The 21420-nt window shown below is 28.3% G+C and overlaps 2 protein-coding genes across 7 annotated transcripts; both read left to right on the forward strand.

The window, feature by feature from the left end:
* The first annotated feature begins 8733 nt into the window (after nucleotides 1-8733).
* LOC127250567 (uncharacterized) lies at nucleotides 8734-10823 on the forward strand. Its single transcript, XM_051273917.1, has 2 exons — nucleotides 8734-9368; nucleotides 10197-10823. The coding sequence occupies exons 1-2, from the start codon at nucleotides 8840-8842 to the stop codon at nucleotides 10580-10582; spliced, it is 915 nt and encodes a 304-aa protein (XP_051129874.1). The 5' UTR covers nucleotides 8734-8839; the 3' UTR covers nucleotides 10583-10823.
* A 2026-nt stretch (nucleotides 10824-12849) lies between these two features.
* Nucleotides 12850-18133, forward strand: LOC127250586 (uncharacterized). 6 transcript variants are annotated; one of them, XM_051273945.1, is made up of 7 exons: nucleotides 12850-13020; nucleotides 14006-15663; nucleotides 15755-15905; nucleotides 15982-16129; nucleotides 16218-16463; nucleotides 17165-17439; nucleotides 17589-18132. In XM_051273945.1, the coding sequence occupies exons 2-6, from the start codon at nucleotides 14031-14033 to the stop codon at nucleotides 17429-17431; spliced, it is 2445 nt and encodes an 814-aa protein (XP_051129902.1). In that variant the 5' UTR covers nucleotides 12850-13020; nucleotides 14006-14030; the 3' UTR covers nucleotides 17432-17439; nucleotides 17589-18132. The 6 variants fall into 6 exon arrangements, with proteins under 6 accessions (XP_051129902.1, XP_051129901.1, XP_051129905.1 ...); XM_051273944.1 differs by having other exon boundaries at nucleotides 17656-18131; XM_051273948.1 differs by lacking the exon at nucleotides 17589-18132 and having other exon boundaries at nucleotides 16218-16290; nucleotides 16386-16463; nucleotides 17165-17311.
* Nucleotides 18134-21420: the final 3287 nt, after the last annotated feature.

Raw genomic sequence — 21420 nt, forward strand, 5'->3', positions numbered from 1 at the left:
GAACAAAAATAAAATTATTTATGTGGAGGAAAAAATTATAAAAATTAATAATAGCACTATTCTTGCAGTAGTTGCTGTGCTTGGGAAAAGAATTTAATTTTGTTTTTTAATTTATTAAAATAATAATTTTTTAATTTCAAATAAAATACTTATTTATTATTTTTTATATTATACTAAAAATTAATTTTACATTCAAAACACCTATTTATATCACATTATTCGACTTTTCAAATTCAAAATTTTTTATATTCACGTCCCAAATCAAAATCTAAACCCTAAACAATCACACCCTATTTTTATTTTCTTACAAATATATATCACATTCCGCAAGTGGCAGACTTATACAGGGCAAGGGTTGGCTGTAGCCTCCTGCCCCACCCTACCTTACCCCATCCCACCCTACCCCACCTCATCTCATCTCATTTTACTATATTATTATATAATATATATATATATATTTATCTAATATAATATATTTTTCTTTATCTCAATAGAGTTGTCTTATTTTTTTTTATGTCTCAAAAATAATTATTTTGTTTTTTATTTAGGAATCGTGATCTTTATTTTATAACAAAATTATTTATACTTTATCAAATTATCTCTAATTATTATTCTAACATATTTTTAAAAATTATTCAAAAAATAAAAATATTTTAGTCTTTTATCTTATACTTTATACTCATTTTTAATTAAATAATATTATTCTTTAATTTTCGTAATCACTCCTAATAAGACATGTTTTTGGAGTGGGGGGCGGATGGAGTATAAATAATGTTTGAAATAACTAATAATATTAATAATTAGTGTTGAATTATTTTTTGTTTATAAATACAAATAAATATTCACAATATATATAGTCATAATATATAATTATTGATATTATTTTAATTTATTATTTTGTAATAAAATAACAATAAAACAAATTATTTTAAATAAAAATAATGATTTTTAAATTTACAAAAATTTGTCTTCTCTTAAAATCTGATCTGGTTCGGACACTGCATTCCGCTACTCTTTCGTCCTTAATAAAGTATTAATATTACTATTAATATAAAAATTTAAAAATTTTATAATTAATAACTAAAATAAAGAGTATTATTCAAAAGAAAATATTTCAAAATCAAATAAAAACCAAGACAAATGTTACAACATTGATTTGTCGAAAAAGACGAAAATACCCCTATTAGTATTGTGTAATATGAAAGTAATGATATTTGTGCAATATAGCATAAGTTTGAAGGGTATTTATTATGTTAGGTAGGTAGTACAATTACTAAATTATGAAACGGTAACCTTGTTTTAGGACAGACGAAAATGAAAAATGACAATATTTCAATTGAACGGAGAAAGTATATATATATATATTTCTTATGTTAAAATTAATAATAATATATATTGTACAGATAATTATCATATATTGTATGTATTTTATATTTATATTGTACTCCCTCCATCTCATAAATATAGTTGTTAATGCAATTTTTCAACAATAAAAAGTAAAATTCGAAAATAGAGATTATCTTCGAATTTGATAAAATAAATGTCTGAGATTAAGAATTTCTACACACCGTACGATACATAAATAAAATAGAAACTAAATATTACATACTGAAAAAGTAAATGGTGATCCCAAAACAATTATCTTGAATTTGATGTCGATTGAAGATGGTTTCTTTAGGCTATTAACAGACCTATTTAAAACTCGTGTCAACCGCCACAACCAAGTCGTGCCTTCATATCCGCTCGTCGGTTGTAACTTCCCTCAACTGTCCAAAAACTACTTTTTGCCCGACCTATATGACATCCGACCTTATCTTGTCCGACCTCCGTGTATGATCTTATCTTATCTTATCCAACCTCCGCGCCCGACCTTATCATGTCCGACCTCAGTGCCCGACCTTATCAGGTCCGACCTACGTACCCTACCTTATCACGCCCGACCTCCGTGTCTGATCTTATCTTGTCCGACCTCTAAGCCCGACCTAATCACGTCCGGCCTCAGTGCCCGACCTTGTCAGGTCCGACCTCTGTGCCCGACCTTATCAAGTCCGACCTCCGAGCCCGACCTTATCACATTCGACCTCAGTGCCCGACCTGGTCAAGTCCGACCTCCGTGCCCGACCTTATCACATCCAATCTCCGTGCCCGACCTTATCTTGTCTGTCCTCAGTGCCCGACCTTGTCAGGTCCAACCTCCGTAACCGACCTTATCACGTCCGATCTCCGTGCCCGACCTTATCAGGTTCGACCTATGTGCCCGACCTCATCACGTCTGATCTCTAAGCCCGACTTTATCTTGTCTGATCCCTGTGCCCGACTTCAAAATCACAGTTATCTCCCGAGAAAACCTTTTTTCTTAATAGCGCTCGGACTTATTCTTGGACCTCCTTTTACGGTCCTACTACTATTAATAGGCTCATTAGACTCTATACCAATCCTTAAACCAATTTAACAAGCCCATTCTCGAAAATTCTACACATTGGTTTTTTCTTGCTCAACAATAATTTTAATTGGGTTGGGCACGAAATTTAAGAAATATTAATATTATATTGGTAGTGGGTAAATAATATGGATAAAAGACTTTTTTGCCCTTGCGAATGTATTAGTGTAAAAAGTAATGACAATTGTATAATAAAAATGAAAAAGTATGGATAATTTTATAGTAATATGATTATTTATGGAAATAAGAGTATTGTAATTAAACGAATGTAATATTAATTTAAATTATTTTGTATGACAAAATCTTATGTTCCAAATCTCTTTATTCCTCCTGTTTCAACAAGTGAATGTAACACATGGACGAGAGGCATGTAAAAAAAAATATGAATAAAATTTAAAATTATATTGATCTTTTTTATCAATTTTATCTATTTAAAGATAAAAGATATAAATAATATCTAAAATTAATTTTTATTTTCATGATTATATTAATTTATCATATAATATTTTTTAAATATCGTATTCAAATGCTGTTCAATATAATGTATTTCTTTGTAAAAAAAATAATATAATTTTTCAAAATTATAAAATAGTACCAAAAGTTAAATAACATAAATAAGAATTGAATATAAATATATTTTTAAAATACATTATTTTTTATTACTCCAAAACTTAAAATAAATAAATATAAAAAAAATCTAGTAATACTATTCAAATTATTTAAAGTTAATATATTTTTCCAAAATTTATAAAATAAAATAATAAAATTTAAAAAAATAATATGAATAAAATTAAATTTGAATAAAACTTTATTTATTTTTTATATTATTCTTTACAAAATATCATATTACATATATATTTAAAAAAATAGATGTATGTATTACATAAAAATAATTTAAATAGTAATTTGTATAATATTTTATTCATAAAATATTTGTATGATTAAATAATATAATAATAAAAACAAAAATTAATATGAATGAAAAAAAATTATATTTTTAAATAATATAATAAAAACAAAAATCTGATTTAAATATAATTAATTTTAAGGGAATAAAATTAATAAGTAATAGTAATATAATTTTTTATCATATATAAATTTTAGATTATATTAATATTTTTTTTCTCTCTCTTCTATCTGTGTGTGTCACAATTTAATTTATTATAATAAAAGAAATAGAAAAATTTTGAAATAAAGAATTTGATGCCGTTATATTTTAATTTACTACAGCAATGGCTAAAAATATAGAGTATATTCTATTTGTATATATATTTTAAATTTAAATATCAATTAAATGTTGCATCTCACTATATGAAACCTTATCAGTTTAACTTTGATATTGCTAATTTATTACTCCCTCTGTCCCAGATACTATGTTCACATTGCCGTTTCTGTCCGTCCCACGTACCATATCATTTTCTTTTTTTGAAAAATCATTACTCACTTTAATCTCATTTTAAATTTTTTAATTTTTTTTAATTTTAATTAAAATAATTAGTTATCTTAATCTTAATTTATAATTATTTATATTATAAGATAATTATTTTAACTAATACATTCTTAATTATCTACTAATTATACCCCTCCTAAAATACCGTGTCTACAGTGTAGCAGACACGGTATCTGGGACGGAGGGAGTATTATCATTACATAATTTATCATTTTTCTTTAAGAACATTACTCATTTTTATTGAAATACTAAATTGCACAAAATTTACTTGTGGTTGCGCAAAGTCTCCTATATTTCTAAAACTGTGTCAAACTCTCTCGCGGTTTCATAAGCTTTGCATCTAACCCCATCGGCGGTCCTTATTTAACGGTATTTGATCTAAATGCGCCCAAACTGCGAATAAATTTTAGAATTCTAAACCCTTAAAATTATAAATATTTTTCTTTTTTTATATTTAGTCTAAAAAAGAATACTAAAAAATAGTTATTTTTCTCAGATTTTAAAAGTTTATTTTTACTGTTTTTAGGCTAAATATAAGAAAAATAAATATATTTGTAATTTTAGAGGTTTAGAAATTGAGATTCTAAAATTTATTTGCCGTTTCGACGCATTTAGGTCAAATACCATTAAATAAGGACCGCCGAGAGGTTAGGCGCAAAATTTATGGAACCATAAGAAAATTTGACGTAATTTTAACAGTACGAGGGATTTGACGCAATTTCGTGAAATACATGTGAATTTTGTGCGATTTAAGCTTATTAAAATATTACACTAATAAAAAAAATATATTTGCTTTTATACATATAAATAATAAATACAACCATTAATTTTCCTTAAATTAGTATTAATGCACTCCAATTTAAAAAATGAGGATTTGTGCAATCAAAATATGAATTTATTGTTATAAAAAAAATAAAGTAAAGTTATTATTGTTCCAATTATATTTAAAATCTCCATTAAGTTATTATTATTATTATTATTATTATAATATTAACATTTTAGATAAATAGTTTAAATTCAATTTAGAAATAGAATTGGATCTCCTTAATGGGCTCAAATTTGGGCCTTCCACTTAATAATTTATTGGGCTAAAATTTAAGGTTCATATATATTGGATCTTTTTTTATAAAATCAATTTCTAGCTTTGTTTTGTGTTTTCCATTCTCTGTTTATAAAATTCATTTATTTTTTTATTTTTTTAATATCGAAATTTACATTTATTTCTATTTAATTTTATATGTAATTTTCTTTATCAAAATATCACTTTAAATACTTATTTGTATCATATTAAATAAATATTACAATTTAAAACTTTTACTATTCCAAAAAAATAAAAATACAAAAACACACCAAAATATAGGTTTGCTTGTTTAGTTTTTTATTTGATTTTTTTTCTTTTAATGTGAAGTTTATATAACCGTGTTGATAATATACAAAAGAATATTTTATATTAATGAATATTGATTTTTATGAGAATATAAAAAATATATATTAAGGATTGTGCCGAAAAAAAAAAAAAAAAAAGCTTTGGACAATGATTATGGTTTGTTTGATTGCAATTTAAAATTGAAATCAATGTTATTCCTTTGAATGATTTCTTGATAAAAATAAATTATTTTTTTATAAAATATTATTTAAGCATAAATTCAAATTAATATTTAATTTTAAATCACAATCAAACGAACTCTAAATTGATTAGATAGTTATTAAAAAAATTCAAATAAAATGTTCAATGAATCATTTTTTATGTGTATTGAATGAAAAGAATTATATGATTAAATAAAATTATGTCATCAATCAATAAAATATTATTTAAATAAAAATAATAATTCTAGAAGTAATAAAATGGGATGTGATTTGTCTTATCGAATTTAGTTTGCAAAGTATTAGACTCCACTTAATATTTACTCAGTGCGCATTTTAGATAACGATTGCGGTTTCCACCTCATAAAAAAAAAAGAAAAAAAAAAGAAAAGAAAAAAAAGGGCATGGTTAGACAATAAAGTAAATGCTAATATTGATTGTTTGGTTGATTTATATATATATATATATTTAAATATTGATTGTATTTTTATGATAACAACTAATGTATTTTTATATATATAAATTATAGAAATTGAATATTAAAATTAGATATTTTAAAAAATAACATAACCTATATTTTTATTAACAATATTATTAATTTGTTTTTCGGATCGGTGTAGTAGGAGAAAATTTGAGCGAAGGATAGTATCCACTTTTTGATTTATTTTTATAAAAAAATTAGATTGAAATAATACTATAAGTATTATTATTATTTTTTAAATATTATATCAAAATATTATTTAAATAAAAATATAATTCATTATTTTATTTTAAATCAATATTTACAATCAAATAAATATTTGTAATTTTAAATATATATATATATTATGTTAGACGTAAAATTGTATTAATAATATAAAAAATACTCATTCCATCATCTTTCATTTTGTTTTATGCGTTGTTATATAAACAAAATAGATTCTAATTTCTTTTTTAACTACTTTTTATTATTAAAATAAATAAATAAATAAATAAATAAAATACTATTTTTATTTGAATACACTATTGAATGATAAAGAAAATATTGTGTATAAATTGTGACCTTTTGTAAGCAAGTAATCGTGTCTGCTACACTGTAAATACGGTATTTTAAAAGAGGTGTAATTAGTAGATAATTAAAAATATATTAGTGAAAATAATTATCTTATAATATAAATAATTATAAATTAAGATTAAAATAACTAATTATATATATTCGCTCTGTTCTTCAAGCGGTATTTTTTAATTGCGATTTTTCAAAAATAATAATAAAAGTACAAAATATACAGTATTATACAAAAGTTAAAAAGTCAAAAGAACTTCAAACAATTGTTATAAAAAGTCAAAAAATAATTACAAAAAATAAAATGTTCAACCTAAAATAATACTACTCCCTCTATCTCAGATACCGTGTCTGCTAAACTGTAGACACGATATTTTAGGAAGGGTGTAATTAGTAGATAATTAAGAATGTATTAGTAAAAATAATTATCCTATAATATAAATAATTATAAATTAAGATTAAGATAACTAATTAATTTAATTAAAATAAAAAAAATTAAAAAATTAAAAATGAGATTAAAATGTGTAATCATTTTCCAAAAAAAAAAAAGTGACATGGTATGTGGGACGGACATAAACGGCAATGTGGACATGGTATCTGGGACGGAGGAAGTACTATTTTATATTTTTAACGCAATTTTTCGTAACACAAAAAAATTATTTAATCTAAAAACACTAGCTAAATAGAGGCATTGTATTAATATATGTGTATATATATATATATATATATTATATCTTTTAATAATATTTATTCGAAATGTCTTAACCTAAAAACACTGTGAGAACAAACTCAAATGTCAAATGGATTATGAAAAAATAATTTTTGTGGGATTTCAAATTACAATCAATATTATTTATTTTAAATAATTTTTAATAAAAATATATTATTTTTGTTTTTACAAACATCAATCAAAACACAATTTAAAAAAAAAAAAAAAAAATTAAAACTCTATTTCAAATCACAATTAAATAAAATATATCAAACCTTCGTTTTTATTTTTTTATAATTTAAAGTGAAAATAGTTACTCTCTCCGTCCGTTTGTAAGGATCAGATTCATTTACTTTCTTTTTTTAATTGTACTCAGTATTAAAAATATTTTTATATAATTTTTTGTACAAATATTTTTTTATTAGTATTATAAAACAATAATAAAAGTATTTTTATAATTTTTTTTAATTTATACTGTATTTTAATATAATAATTAATATTTAAATATTAAAAAATAAATAAATAAATAAATAAAATTCTTAGAGTGAGAAATAGTATTTAATTTAATTTTTATTTATGATAAAAATTAATTAATAATGGAAGCACGCCTTTGATTTCACTTTTCATGATTACACCCACACTGCAAAAATAATTTCCACCGAATGAACCCTCAAAAGTTTTTATTTATTTATTTTGAAAATTTTTCGAAAATAATAATGAACACTCAAAAAGTTTTCTTTGTAGGTTCTAGATCCTATTTTTATTATTTATATAAAGGTTTTTTTAAATATTAAATTAAATATTTATATCTTAATTTTATACTCTCTCCGTCCCATAACAAAGTATCTATTTTTTCAGTATTATCTACCTTAACATTACAAATACCCTTACAACTTACAATATATTACACAAATGTCATTACCTTTATATCACACATACTAATAAGGTTATTTTAGTCATTTATACTTTATTCCTACTATATCCCAATATAATACCAATATTTTTAAAACTACGTGCAAAAAACAAATGGATATTTCTAAGACACTTCATTCTTTAAGTGTCACATTTACCTTTTACTTCATTGAATTTAAAACTACAAAATATCAACCAATTACTCCCTCCGTTCCATTGAAAGGTTACCATTTTCTAATTTAGTAATTGTACTACCTATTTAACATAATAAATACTCTCTCAACTTACAATATATTACACAAATGTCATTACTTTTATATTACACCATACTTAATAGGGGTATTTTTGTCTTTTTTACTACAATTCAATATAATACTAATATTAAAAAATCTACATGCAAAAAACAAACGTCACCCTTCCAACGGGACGGCGGAGGGAGTATTTGAATTTAAAATTTTAACTCCAAACAAGACTCAAGCCCCATCTTTTCTTCATCCTCAATCCCCAAAAGCACCAATAATGGCCTCTTACAACTTTACCCAACATTAAAATTCTTCCTTTTCCCACTAAACATTATTCAAATTAACCAACAAATTATCAAAACCATCATAAATTTAGACATATCTCATCTCCCTCAGCTTCTCCAAACACACTTCTTACAAAACCTAATCACACTTCCATTTCTTACATTTCCATATTTAAATGGACAAATCCCTCTTCTCCCTAACCATTCTTTTTCTCACTTCATTAACTCACTCGCAATCCCGAAAACCCGACGTCGAATTCGCCCGAACCCTCGATCTCTTCGTCGCCGACTACACATTTAGTTCTTACAACAACACTAGCTTCAAAACGGGCGAGCTCCAACGGATCGATTTGCCGGGAAATCTCTCGACCGTACACGTCGACGCGATGAGACTACGGTGCCGTAACCTTAAAAGAAGCGGCGTCCGTATCAAAGAATTCTATTTAAATAGCGGCGTAACGGTCTCCCCTTGTAAGAAAAGAGCCATTCTTGTTAGGCAAGATCTCGGAGCCAAGTGGTCGCCTATGTACTTCGACAGTTACCGATTTTCCGGATACCAACTCGTGTCTCGAGTGTTGGGTATTTTTGCGTACGATGCTATCGATGAAAAAAATCGTACTGTTCCATCCCGACTCGATATTCGGGCCGGGATTAGACCAATCAAGATCGACTTTAGAGATGCGATTCTACTTAATAGTTCATCAGGTATCAAATATTTGAGTTATGTTCTCTTTTAATGCTTTTTTTTTTTCTTAATTTTAATAAAATTATTTAATTATTTTAATCTTAATCTATAATTATTTTTATTATATAATAATAATTCTTTTTATTAATATATTTTTTAATTACTTACTAATTATATTTTATCAAAGATACGGTAACGACCAAATTATACGAGATGAAAGAAGTATTATTTTATTTTACAAAATATTTATGTAATGTTATTTGAATAAAAATATAAAATTATATACAAACCAAATTAAACACATCTTTGATAATTGTTTGTTTTGTATTTTTTTGTGTATATTTTCAGATGATTTAGTTGTTTTCGTCCAATTGAAACTAGTCGTATCATTTTCGTCAATCTCGCTTAAAAGTATTTATTTTTTTTGCTATTATGAAAATAATTATATATCGATACTAAATTACTGTTTAACTTTCATATAAATCATAAATATATTATTATATATATACAATGAATTTATACATAAAATATAAACGACAAAAATATCAAAAAATCATCTTACACATTTTATAAATTACAACAATTTCTTATTCTCCTAAAAAAAACCTAAAAAATGAGACTTTGGACTACAACAGAGAAAATATAATAGTATTTCCTATAAAAATTAAAACTTAGATGCATTTTATTTTTTTTATTTTTTTTAAAAAATCACATATTGAATATAAAAAAATCGAAAAAAAATGCAAAGTAAACAAACCATAGTGGACTTAATATTTTTGTAGTCTAGTAAAAAATCCATTTTTTTTCCACTATTTCATTTCTAACTCACACTCCATTTTTACCACTAGGGATCATTCCTTTATGTGTGCTGTTCCAAGAAGATGGGAGAGTGAGTTTCTCCAACCAATCAGGACCTAACACGTGTACCGCAACGAGCCACGGCCACTTCGGCTTGGCGGCGGCAGCGGAGGCGCCGTTTAGAGGGAAAGCGAGAAATTGGCAAATAGTGACGGCGAGCACGGTGGGGGGCGCATTGGGGGCTTCTCTTCTTAGTTTGCTTGTAATAGCGATGTTCGTGAAGGCGAAGAAGAAGGCGAGAATCGACGAGCTCGAGCGAAGGGCTTACGAAGAGGAGGCATTACAGGTGTCAATGGTTGGCCATGTGAGGGCCGTTGTGGCTTCGGCGACGAGGACGAAGCCGAGAATGGAGATTGATCATGATTGTCGAAAGTGATCGATCGATCGATCGTTGGATTCTGAATTCTCACTTCGTGGTTTGATTATGTGTAAGATTTTTGTTGGCCTGTTATTATTGTAGTGTCGTAAGAAAATGATTGATTTGGACAAACAATTGGCTAACTGTGACACACTGGCTCGTAATCCACGTAAAGTCGGGTGTGTCCGGATTGCAAACTGACCTCTGAGCAAGCACGTTTAATTTTTGAGTTTTTTCAGTAGGGTTGACGAAAATGAATATGCACATTATTGATATGAATAGTCTATCCAATCTATTTAACCTCTAATCAACTTTGAATTACCTAATACCGGCCCATTCACACACGAGAATTGGCCAAACAACGACCAAACTCCAGGTTATCACACTAATATTTTTCTTTAAATAAACGTTCTGTCGAGCATAATGGTACTTTTTTAATAAAATTTGTGCAATATTGCATATTAAGATTCCAACAAAATTAAAGACAGTTAGACAAATTTGAATTTATGATCTTACGGTTATAAATTTATCTGCTACACTAACTTGATTATTCTTTATTAGGGGTAACTAGATTGGAGCAAAATGGGCGTCCCAGATTGGATTTTGGTTCTGCCAGTGGTTTTTATTATCGGACAAAAAAGAAGTATTTAATGAAATATATATATTTATTAAAAATTATGATAGTTAAATAGTAAAAAAAAAAAAAAAAAAAAAAAGAAATTGAAATGAAAAAATATATTTTAAATATTTGTTGTAATTGCTTTTTATTATTATTATTATTATTATTATTATCGAGCTTTGAGTGTATGTAAATTATAATGTATGATAGATTGAACATAATAATGTCACATATGGGAGAGCGCATGTCTAAGGGTTTTGATGACATGTTTTGGATATACTTTTATCTTTAAATGTGTAAATCTATTAATTCCCTCAACTTATTTCGAGTATTATGAATATTACAAAAAGATATAATATTTATATTGAAATAATATATTTTACTTATTCACAAAAATTAACAATTTAATTTGAAATATTATTTTTTATATTATTAATATAATTTTTTATACATAATATAAAAAATAAATTTACTAAAAAGAACAAATTAACTAATTCGATATATGATTGAATAAACTTTAAGACTAAATATCAAAAGTAATTAATAAATTTAATATTTCAAATTTAAAGTAACATAGAATTTTATTTTTTTTATATAAATATTGGAATAATGCCTCATAAAAATATACAATTAAATTAGGAGAAGCAATAATCGAATAAATCCATATTTTTGTTAAAAAATTATGTACTTTTCTTCTCTAACAAATAATTTTTAGGTATTCTTTAATTTATATTTTTCAATACTTTAGTTATAAATGTATATACCACCAACATTTACAAATTCAATTCTAAAATATTCTTAAGTTGTGTTTGGTACAGAGAAATGAGACAGATAAATGAAAATTGTATCATTTTTTTTTATTTGTTTGAGTAAGAGAAATGAAACTTGAAAAATAAATCATTTCTATTTCTCTATTTTTATTTCTCTCTCATATGCAGAGAAATAGAGATAAATGATATTGCAATATATATATTTTTAATTTTTAAATTTTTTTTGTACTATTTAATTTTTATAATTTTTTTAAAATTATATTATTTTAATTTTACAAAAAACAAACTTAATTTATTTTTAAAATATTTAATTTTTACGATATTTTAAGAAATTGTAATAAAATATAATCTTAAAAAAAATCGTATATAATTTATATATATATTTTAAAAAATTTAACAAAAATATTTTTCATGAATTCTCATTCCTTAAAACTCTCATTTTATGGGGTTAATCATTTATTTTTGTTTGATCATTCATATATCTGCAATTTTTTTTAAGATTTCTCAAATGAATTTTCTATTTTATCAAACAAGAGAATTAATTCTCATTCTCTACTCAATTCCATTTCTCTCCCATTCTATTCTCTACTGTCATTTCTATGCAATTCCATTATGAAAAAAATACATTTGTACAAAAATTTATACAAAAATATAAGAATATATGTAATGTTAAGTACAATGACCATAAGATAAATGTAAGAGTGGGATGGAATAGTATTTATATATATGTATATATTTTTAAAAAATGGTGAACCGACGGTTCTAACCGGCCGGAGAAAAGAGGAATGGAAATCGAACCGTGTGAAAACCGATACCGGTTCGATGGCGGTTCAGAATCGAACCGGTTCCAACCGCCGGATTGGGCAGGTCTACCGCCGCCTCCGTCACTCTCTCTCTCTCGCTCCACCTCCACCGTCCTTACCCAAAATCCAACCATCGATCTGTTCCCTAACAAAGTGAGCTTCATTGAAACCACCGGTGGCATATCTAAGCCTCATCAGAGCGGCGACGACGGCGATGAAGTATATCAAAGCCACTCCATTAGGAAAGCCGCCCACGACCTAAAGGTCTTTTTCAATTAATCTCACTTTGGCTCATGAATTTTCCAATTTTACTTCCGGATGAATTTCCATATGTTCCTTTTTGGTTTAAATCCAAAATTTGCATTCGTTTCTGGAGAATTGCATTACAGATGGTGGAAATTAAGTCGAGCTGGTGTTTGGGGTTTACTTGAATTGGGGTTTAAGGCATGTTCTGTGCGCTTTCCTGAAGTCTGCATTGTTGACATTTGATTAAAACTAGGTTTGATGCTATGCAGAATTTGGTGTGCTCTTGTTATCTGTTGAATTGCCATCTCTTAATTTTGTGAGCCAATGAATCATTGTCATCGTGCATATTTTTTTGGTGAACAATGATGGGGGAGAATAGTTTGAAGTTTATAGCTTTGTGTAGTCTGCAATGGATTAGTAGAGAAACAACCAAAGTTGCTTCTATGGCCTTTGAAATTCGATTGCTAAGGAAGAAAGAGTAATCTGTTATTATTATATAGAGTAAACTTCACAATATTACTTGAATTTCGATTACTAAGGAAGAAGAAGCTTAGCATCGTTAATTAGTGTATCCTTTAACGATTCCCCTTTGATGCTTCCCCACTCTTACCTATGAATAACATCATGAGATTTCATTTTGATACCATAGATGTCATTGGTACTTGAGGAGAAATTTCAACTTGTTTATAACTAACTTAACTTTCTTGCTGATACAAAACTCGGTTTGCGAAAAGTTTGAATCACTTTTTGATTGTTTAGTTAATTTTTCAGATATGAAACTTCACTTTTTTTATACTACTTAACATTGAGAATTAAAGCTGCTTCTGGTGAGTGTTAACTTAGATGAGTTATAGATCAAAACTTTTCTGCCTTGTCTATCATGTGCGTTTGTGGTTGCCCTATTTGATTTCAAGGAAAAAATTCTAGAGTGAAGTTTTTCTTATAATATCTTTGTAATGCTTTGGATGAGAATCATTTAACAGTTTTTTATGTTAATGCACAGTTCTTACTGCAGTTGAGATTCACGAATGGCAAGACAACCTCAATCTTTCTTTCTTGAAGAATGGCTACGAAGCATTATTATTGGCAGCAGCAACAAGGAAGTTTCAGTGCATTCTTCATCATCTGCTCAGGCAATAATCAAGGCTTGGGCTGACCTTAGAGATGCTCTCCAAACTCAGTCTTTCCATGCTCACCACGTTCAAGCCTTAAAAGTGCTTGTCGATTCTCAAGCAACTCTTCATGTTGCTGATCCACAAGCAAAGCTATTGATTTCTATATTATCTTCACAGCTGTCTGTACCACCAGAATCTTACTCCTTATTCTTTAGGCTTCTTTATATTTGGCTGAGGAAATCGAGGCAAACTTCACAAGCTGTTGATTCTGCTGCCAATGTGATCTTACGGCTATTCTCTCAGAAGCCTAATGTTGAAAGAAACTCATATTTCTTCTCTGAAGGTATCCTTCTCCTTGGTGCTCTCTCTTTCCAAACTTCTGCATCCGATAAATACAAAAGGCTCTGTGTTGAATTGCTTTCTAAGTTACTGGAAGAAACATGTGAATTTATTTTCTCAACCGATGAGTTGGCTTCAAGTGCTCTTGCGGCTGCTGGTTATGCTCTTTCTTCCTCTGTGGATGTATATTTCAGAGGAATTTTAGATTTATTGCTCAGAATTTGGGGTCGAAAAAGTGGTTACTCCTGCAACATTTCACAAGGACTCATGCTACTTCATGTGATTGAATGGGCTCTATCTAATTCATTGAATTCGCGTTCGTTGAATAAAATTGATTTTGTAAGAGAGGTTTTGGAACAAGTTAAGATGGATTATTCTTCATCTGCCGTGGTCATGGTAGCAGCTGGAGTGCTGAGGGCTGTGAATAGATCTGGATCTAGTGGTTTCATGCATCTTAAAATTTCAGCTGAAAATTGCATCGAGATTGTGGCAGCAGACTTTGTTTCTAGAACTAAACCTCTCAGTTACATTGACACACAGTCGATGTGTAATCCTCTCTGCCAATGTATGGCACTAGCTTTGGCTCGAAGCGGTTCAATCTCTTTCAGAGCTTCTGTACTCGCAACCCTTGCACTGTCATTGTTGACTGAAGTATTCCCTTTGCCACGTATTTATGGTAAGCTTCTTAAATTTCCAGAGGAAACTTGGGCAGCTATAGAAGATGAGATCAAAGACCATCTAAATAGTGTCATTTTCAAAGAAGGGGGTGCAATAACTGCTGCTTTCTGCAATCAGTATGCATTAGCAGATGAAAATAGCAGAATGGCAGTGGAGACGCAAATTTGGGGTTATTGTCAGGAAGTTTATTTGTGGCATCGGCAAGCAAGGACACTGCTTGTAGGAAGATATGACAGTCTAATTGGAAACATAGAGAAAATTGCTGAATCTGCTTTCCTCATGGTTGTAGTTTTTGCACTGGGCGTAACGAAACACAGATTGGATGGTAGAGTGAACCAAGAAATTCAATTAGAAGTCTCAGTAAAAATATTGGTCTCATTCTCTTGCATGGAATTTTTCCGTCGTCTACGGTTGCCCGAGTATGTGGACACAGTTCGAGCTGTTATTGGAAGTGTTCAGGAAAATGAATCAGCTTGTGTCACATTTGTCGAATCTATGCCCTCATATGACAATTTAATTAACAATCATGGTACTAACTTTGAATTATTTTATTACCTCCTTCTTCACAGATGTAGGGAGTCCTACAAGCTGAATTTAATCATTTAACGTGTATTTGGCAGGTTCTTCTAGCTTGCAAAAATTGGAGTATCTTTGGTCCCTTGACGAGGTCCAGACTGCTCGTATTGTATTTTATCTGCGCGTTGTTCCTACTTGTGTTGATCGACTACCAACCTCTGTATTTAAGCAGTCAGTGGCTCCAATCATGTTCCTGTATCCTCAGTCAGACCACTAATGTTAACCTGAACTGATTTTGATCGTTATCATTTCCTTAATTTAATTTTGTTAGATATATGGGACATCCCAACGGTAAAGTTGCCAGATATTCACATTCACTGTTTGTAGCATTCTTGTCATCCGGGAAGGACCCTTGTGTTGATGACCGAGTTCAACTAAAGGAGCAACTTGTATTTTATTACTTAGAGAGATCTTTAGAGGTATTATTTCTTGTAAACTGCATACTTAATCTGATTTGATGCTGTTCAACGATTTCTATAATATTGGTTAATTAAAATGGAAATATAGGGATATCCTGGGATAACACCCTTCGAGGGAATGGCATCTGGAGTTGCTGCAATTGTTAGATATCTTCCTGCCGGTAGTCCATCTACATTTTATTGCATCCATAAGCTTGTTGAGAAAGCATCTAGCCTCTGCAGTGCAGTCGGGAATGACGACTGTGATCTGTGGCAGAACTGGGAAGGGCAGTTGGAGCATCCTAAGAAGGTCCTGGATCTGCTTTTACGTCTACTTGCTCTTATAGATATACAGGTACAATACCGTTTTTATTGTTAACTTAACTCACAGTTGGATTGGTGGTTGTGGAGTCGTATACCTGTCAAATGCGTTCCATAAACAGGTTAGGTATAACTTCTTGTTTGGGGAAAAGGAAAACATTAAATCTAAATAGGCGAATAATACTCCTGTGTATTCTAAAATGGCTTTAGTTTCACTGAGATCTCAGAATTACAGTAGAGAGAGAGAGAGAGAGGGGGGGGGGGGGGGGGGGGGGGGGGGGGGGGGAGGGGGGGAAGGGAGAGATGTACTTAACACTCCCAGAAACTAGTAACTGTGTTTGGATATGTTTCGGAAATGTTTTGAAAATTCGTGGTGGTATGAAAGTAGTACAAATTTGAATATAAAATAGGTGTTTTGATGTTATATTTTTGAAAAATGAACTGTTGATGAATGTTGCGAAAAATAAAATTGAAAATATAAGTAAACAGAGTCGCAATGTTCTTGAATTTGTCCCAAGTTCTCTGTACTTTTCTCCATTTTGTTTGCATCTATTATTGATTTGTTGTTCTGATACACGCTGACCCTTCTAAACTTTGTTGATGAAATCAAGTCCATATTCATTTCACTAAGTACACTATACATCCAATGCTTTTGCACCGGTCATATATCTTCAGCCTTCTTATTTATACCGGTGTCCGAAAGTGGTAAAATTCCAGGGTCTTCTTGCTGTTTAGGTTCTACCAAGTTTGATGAAGTCACTGGCCCAAGTGATTGTTGAGCTACCGGTGGAGGGCCAGAGCACGATCCTGAACCAGCTGTATCAGCAGATTGCCGAATCTGATGATGTTGTAAGAAAACCGTTTCTGGTTTCATGGGTGCAGTCTTTGTCTTACCTCTGCACTCAAGAAGCCGAGAAAAAATCACCATTATTGGTTGCGCAAACTGCCTCAGCTGCAACTAAGGAGTCAGCAAGCGCAAACAGGATAAGTGCACGGCTCTAGACAACACGGTATGGACTGTTGAAAATTTTGTTTTTCGATTAATGAGGTCCCTTACATATTTTGCAATTCTGAAATTTCTAAAAATATTAAGAAATTGAATATTTGATGTGATGTTAGAAAAATCTATTGGTGATGAATAATGTCAAAACTTTCAAAGGTATTCACGGTAAATGTAGCTATGATATCTGGTCATGATCAAGATGCTGTAAAATCTCGATGATTAGGAACTCTGGAATGATGCATCTCGGCAACTCTTTATTCGGCACGGTAGTAATGAGATGCTTATTGATGTAAGGTACGGACCATCCTCACTCAGTCTCCTCTTTTTATTACATGACATTCGTAGCAACTTAGCTCTCGCTTAAATGCTTGACCTCAACAATGGTGCTTTAGGAATTAAGAGTAACGACGAATTCAAATTCCAAAGGTAGATTACTTATTGATGTATTTTAAGTACTTATAAGATGGGAACTAGTGTAGAAATTCCGTATTGGTTTCCTCGAATGTGCATGAAATCTTCGCGTAGAACATATGATGTAGTGATACTATGCTCGTATATTAGACTTCCGACTGCTAAGGCACAAGGAAACTTCTTCTATTGGTATATTTGTCGACGAACTTTGCCAACTATAAGTCTATAAAGAAGATAGATATAGTACATAGGGTATGTTTTTTTTTTTTCGAAGTTCTGTAAATTTGATTTTTGTTGTTTTTTTAGATGAAATAATAGTTGAATGTGATGAAATTATTATGTATTATTATTATTATTATTATTTGTAACTTCATGATTTATATTATGAAATTAAGAAGTACCCTTTATTAATATATATTTAAAAAGGGTCAAAGCCATCAATTTTTGATCGACAAGTTGGATTATTATTTGAATGATGATGAGATAAATAATTTGATAATTAGTAGTATATAACTAAAATGAAGTGGCTGACCTTTAATTGGATTCTAGTGTATGATGGCCCTTCTTACAGTTGCTTTTTAAGTTTCTTCCAATAAACCAATTATGTATTCATAAGCTTTATTGTGTTTGATCTGTGCTTGTGATTTGAGTTATTATTTTGAAATAGTGAAAAAAAAAATTAATTAATTAATTAATTAAGTCTTTATTCTGATATAAATATATTCTCCCGTTCCAATTATTATGTTCATCTTTTTATTTCGGAATCTTTCACTTATTCTGTCATTTTTTTAAAAAGAATTATACACTTTAATTTCATTTAAAAATTTTAATTTAATTTTTTTTAAAAATTTTAAATAAAATAATTAGTTATCTTAATTTTAATTTAAAATTATTTTTGTTATAAGATAATTATTTTCACTAATATATTTTTAATTATTTATTAAATTATGTAGACACAATAGGGACGGAGACAGTATAATTTAAAATGAAGAATGTGTTTATGTAATTATGGGAAAAATAAATTAATGTGAGAAATAGATATATTTTTAAAGGTTTTACATTATTCATCAACCTAAATTATTTAAAACAAATAGTATTATAAATATATTTTTACAAAATATCACATCAAACAGAGGAGTATGTTGGTTAGTTTTGGTTGTAGCATTACATAAATAGCATATACACTCAGGGCCTGAGTTTTTAAAGGATCAGAGCAAAAAAAATTATATATGGGCCCTTATTAATTTTTTTTTGCATATATAATTAATATTTTTTAATTATTTATTTTATTATTTTTTTTTTTGGAATTTATTTAATTCTATTGTCAATAACATATACTCCCTCACTCCCACATATTATACTATGTCTATGTTGCTATTCCGTCCCACGTACGATGTCATTTTTCTTTTTTTTAAAAATGATTACACACTTTAATCTCATTTTAAATTTTTTAATTTATTTTTTTAATTTTAATTAAACTAATGAGTTATCTTAATATTAATTTACAATTATTTTCATTATAAGATAATTATTTTCATTAATACATTCTTAATTATCTACTAATTACACTCCTCTACAATGCAGCAGAACATGGGACGGAGGGAGTATTATTTTATTTCATAAAATATTAAATTAAAATATATTTAAATAAAAAAATTTAAATTTCCATACAAATAAAAAAGTTGAATATATATTATACATATATTTATAAATATTATTGTTTTTTTTTTTTTTTTTTTAAGAAAAAACAAAGCCTTAAAGGAGTTCAAAATTTTGAGCCCCGACCCTATATACAATGACTGCCCTACATTTAGGCGTCATCTCTCATTTCCTTTAAAAACAAAAACTGATGCAACGACGACCAAATCGATTGCTTAAAATCAAGTCTGCCTTGCCATTGCATTGACACGAGGCAATGTAGATGGTTCTTTCCTGTCTTCACCTCTTACTCTCGTCTCTCTTTATTACTCTGCTTTGTGCTGTGACACTTCGGTCCGCAAAGCAAAATCAAGCGTGTCAGGATTGCAGACTGATTTGGTTTTCATTCATGCGCACTCTGGAAACTTCTCAGGGTCACCCATCCTCAATTTAACTCCCTTGTGGTTTCGAAACTCGGCGTAAATTCCTCTTTTACTTTAAAAATTGCATGATACCCCCTTATACTTTAAAAAACTTTGCATGAAATCCCACCACCGTGAAACTTTCCTCATGTGATAAGAAGATGATTTCCTATCTATATGTTTTGCATGGCAGGGGGTTTTATGCAATATTTTTGAAAGTATAAGTGAGCGTCATGCAATTTTTTAAAGTAAAATAGGGATTTATTCTGAGTTTCGAAACCACAAAGTGGTTTCATGCAATATTTTTTAAAGTATAAGGGGGTACCATACAATTTTTAAAGTAGAGGGGGAATTTACGCTGAATTTCGAAACTACAAGGAAGTTATGAACAATTTTGCCTTTTTTTTTTATTATTCAAATTTATATATATATATATTTAATAAGAATATATTATTGGGTAATTATATAACACCCTTTTATATTTTAATAAAAGTACACAAAACACCATGAGTTTTATTTATTGCGTGAAACTTTTTTGTATTAATGTAAAGTTTGCATGAAATATCGTCTTTATCCTAAACTGATATTTGAGTTTAAATAAAAACTTAAATTATGCAAATTTTATACAAATAAAAAACTTAAAATATCTTAAATAATTTTTTTGAATAAAATAAATAAAAAATAATTGATTAATCTTTCGTTTTATAATTTTTTTTGGAGACAAACTGTTATCTGATTTTTACAAAAACTATAAAAATAAATGATTGATTATTTATTTATTTTATTCAAAAAAATTATTTAAAATATTTTACATTTTTTATTCGTATAAAATTTGCGTAATTTAAGTCTTTATTTATACCCAAATATCAGTTTTGGACAAATATAATATTTTGTGTAAACTTTACATTAACACGAGAGAGTTTCACGCCATAAATAAAATATAGGATGTTTTATGTATTTTTACTAAAATATAAGGAGGTGTTATATAATTTATCCTATATTATTTTATAAAATATTTCATTAAGATGGTATCTAAATCAATATTTAAATAAAAAAAATAAAATTCAAACTTAAATACAAATCAAACAAGTAATAGTTAACTAGGAATTTCCGAATTTCCAACAAATGTTAGATTAAAAACGATGGACTCATATCAACTTCATTGTTAGTTTTAAGGTTTGCATAGGACAATTTAATATATAATAATAAATAATACTCCCTCCGTCCCATATATCATGTCCACGTTGCTGTTTTTATCCGTCCCACATACCATGTCACTTTCTTTTTTTTGGAAAATAATTACACACTTTAATCTCATTTAAAATTTTTACATTTTATTTTTTTAAAATTTTAATTAAACTAATTAGTTATCTTAATCTTAATTTATAATTATTTATATTATAGGATAATTATTTTCACTAATACATTTTTAATTATCTACTAATTACACTCCTCCTAAAATATCGTATCTACGGTGTAGCAGACACGGTATCTGGGACGGAGGGAGTATGAAATAA

The sequence above is a fragment of the Andrographis paniculata genome, unplaced genomic scaffold, assembly GCF_009805555.1.
Source record: "Andrographis paniculata isolate CXL003 unplaced genomic scaffold, ASM980555v1 Contig37END, whole genome shotgun sequence".
Taxonomy (NCBI): domain Eukaryota; kingdom Viridiplantae; phylum Streptophyta; class Magnoliopsida; order Lamiales; family Acanthaceae; genus Andrographis; species Andrographis paniculata.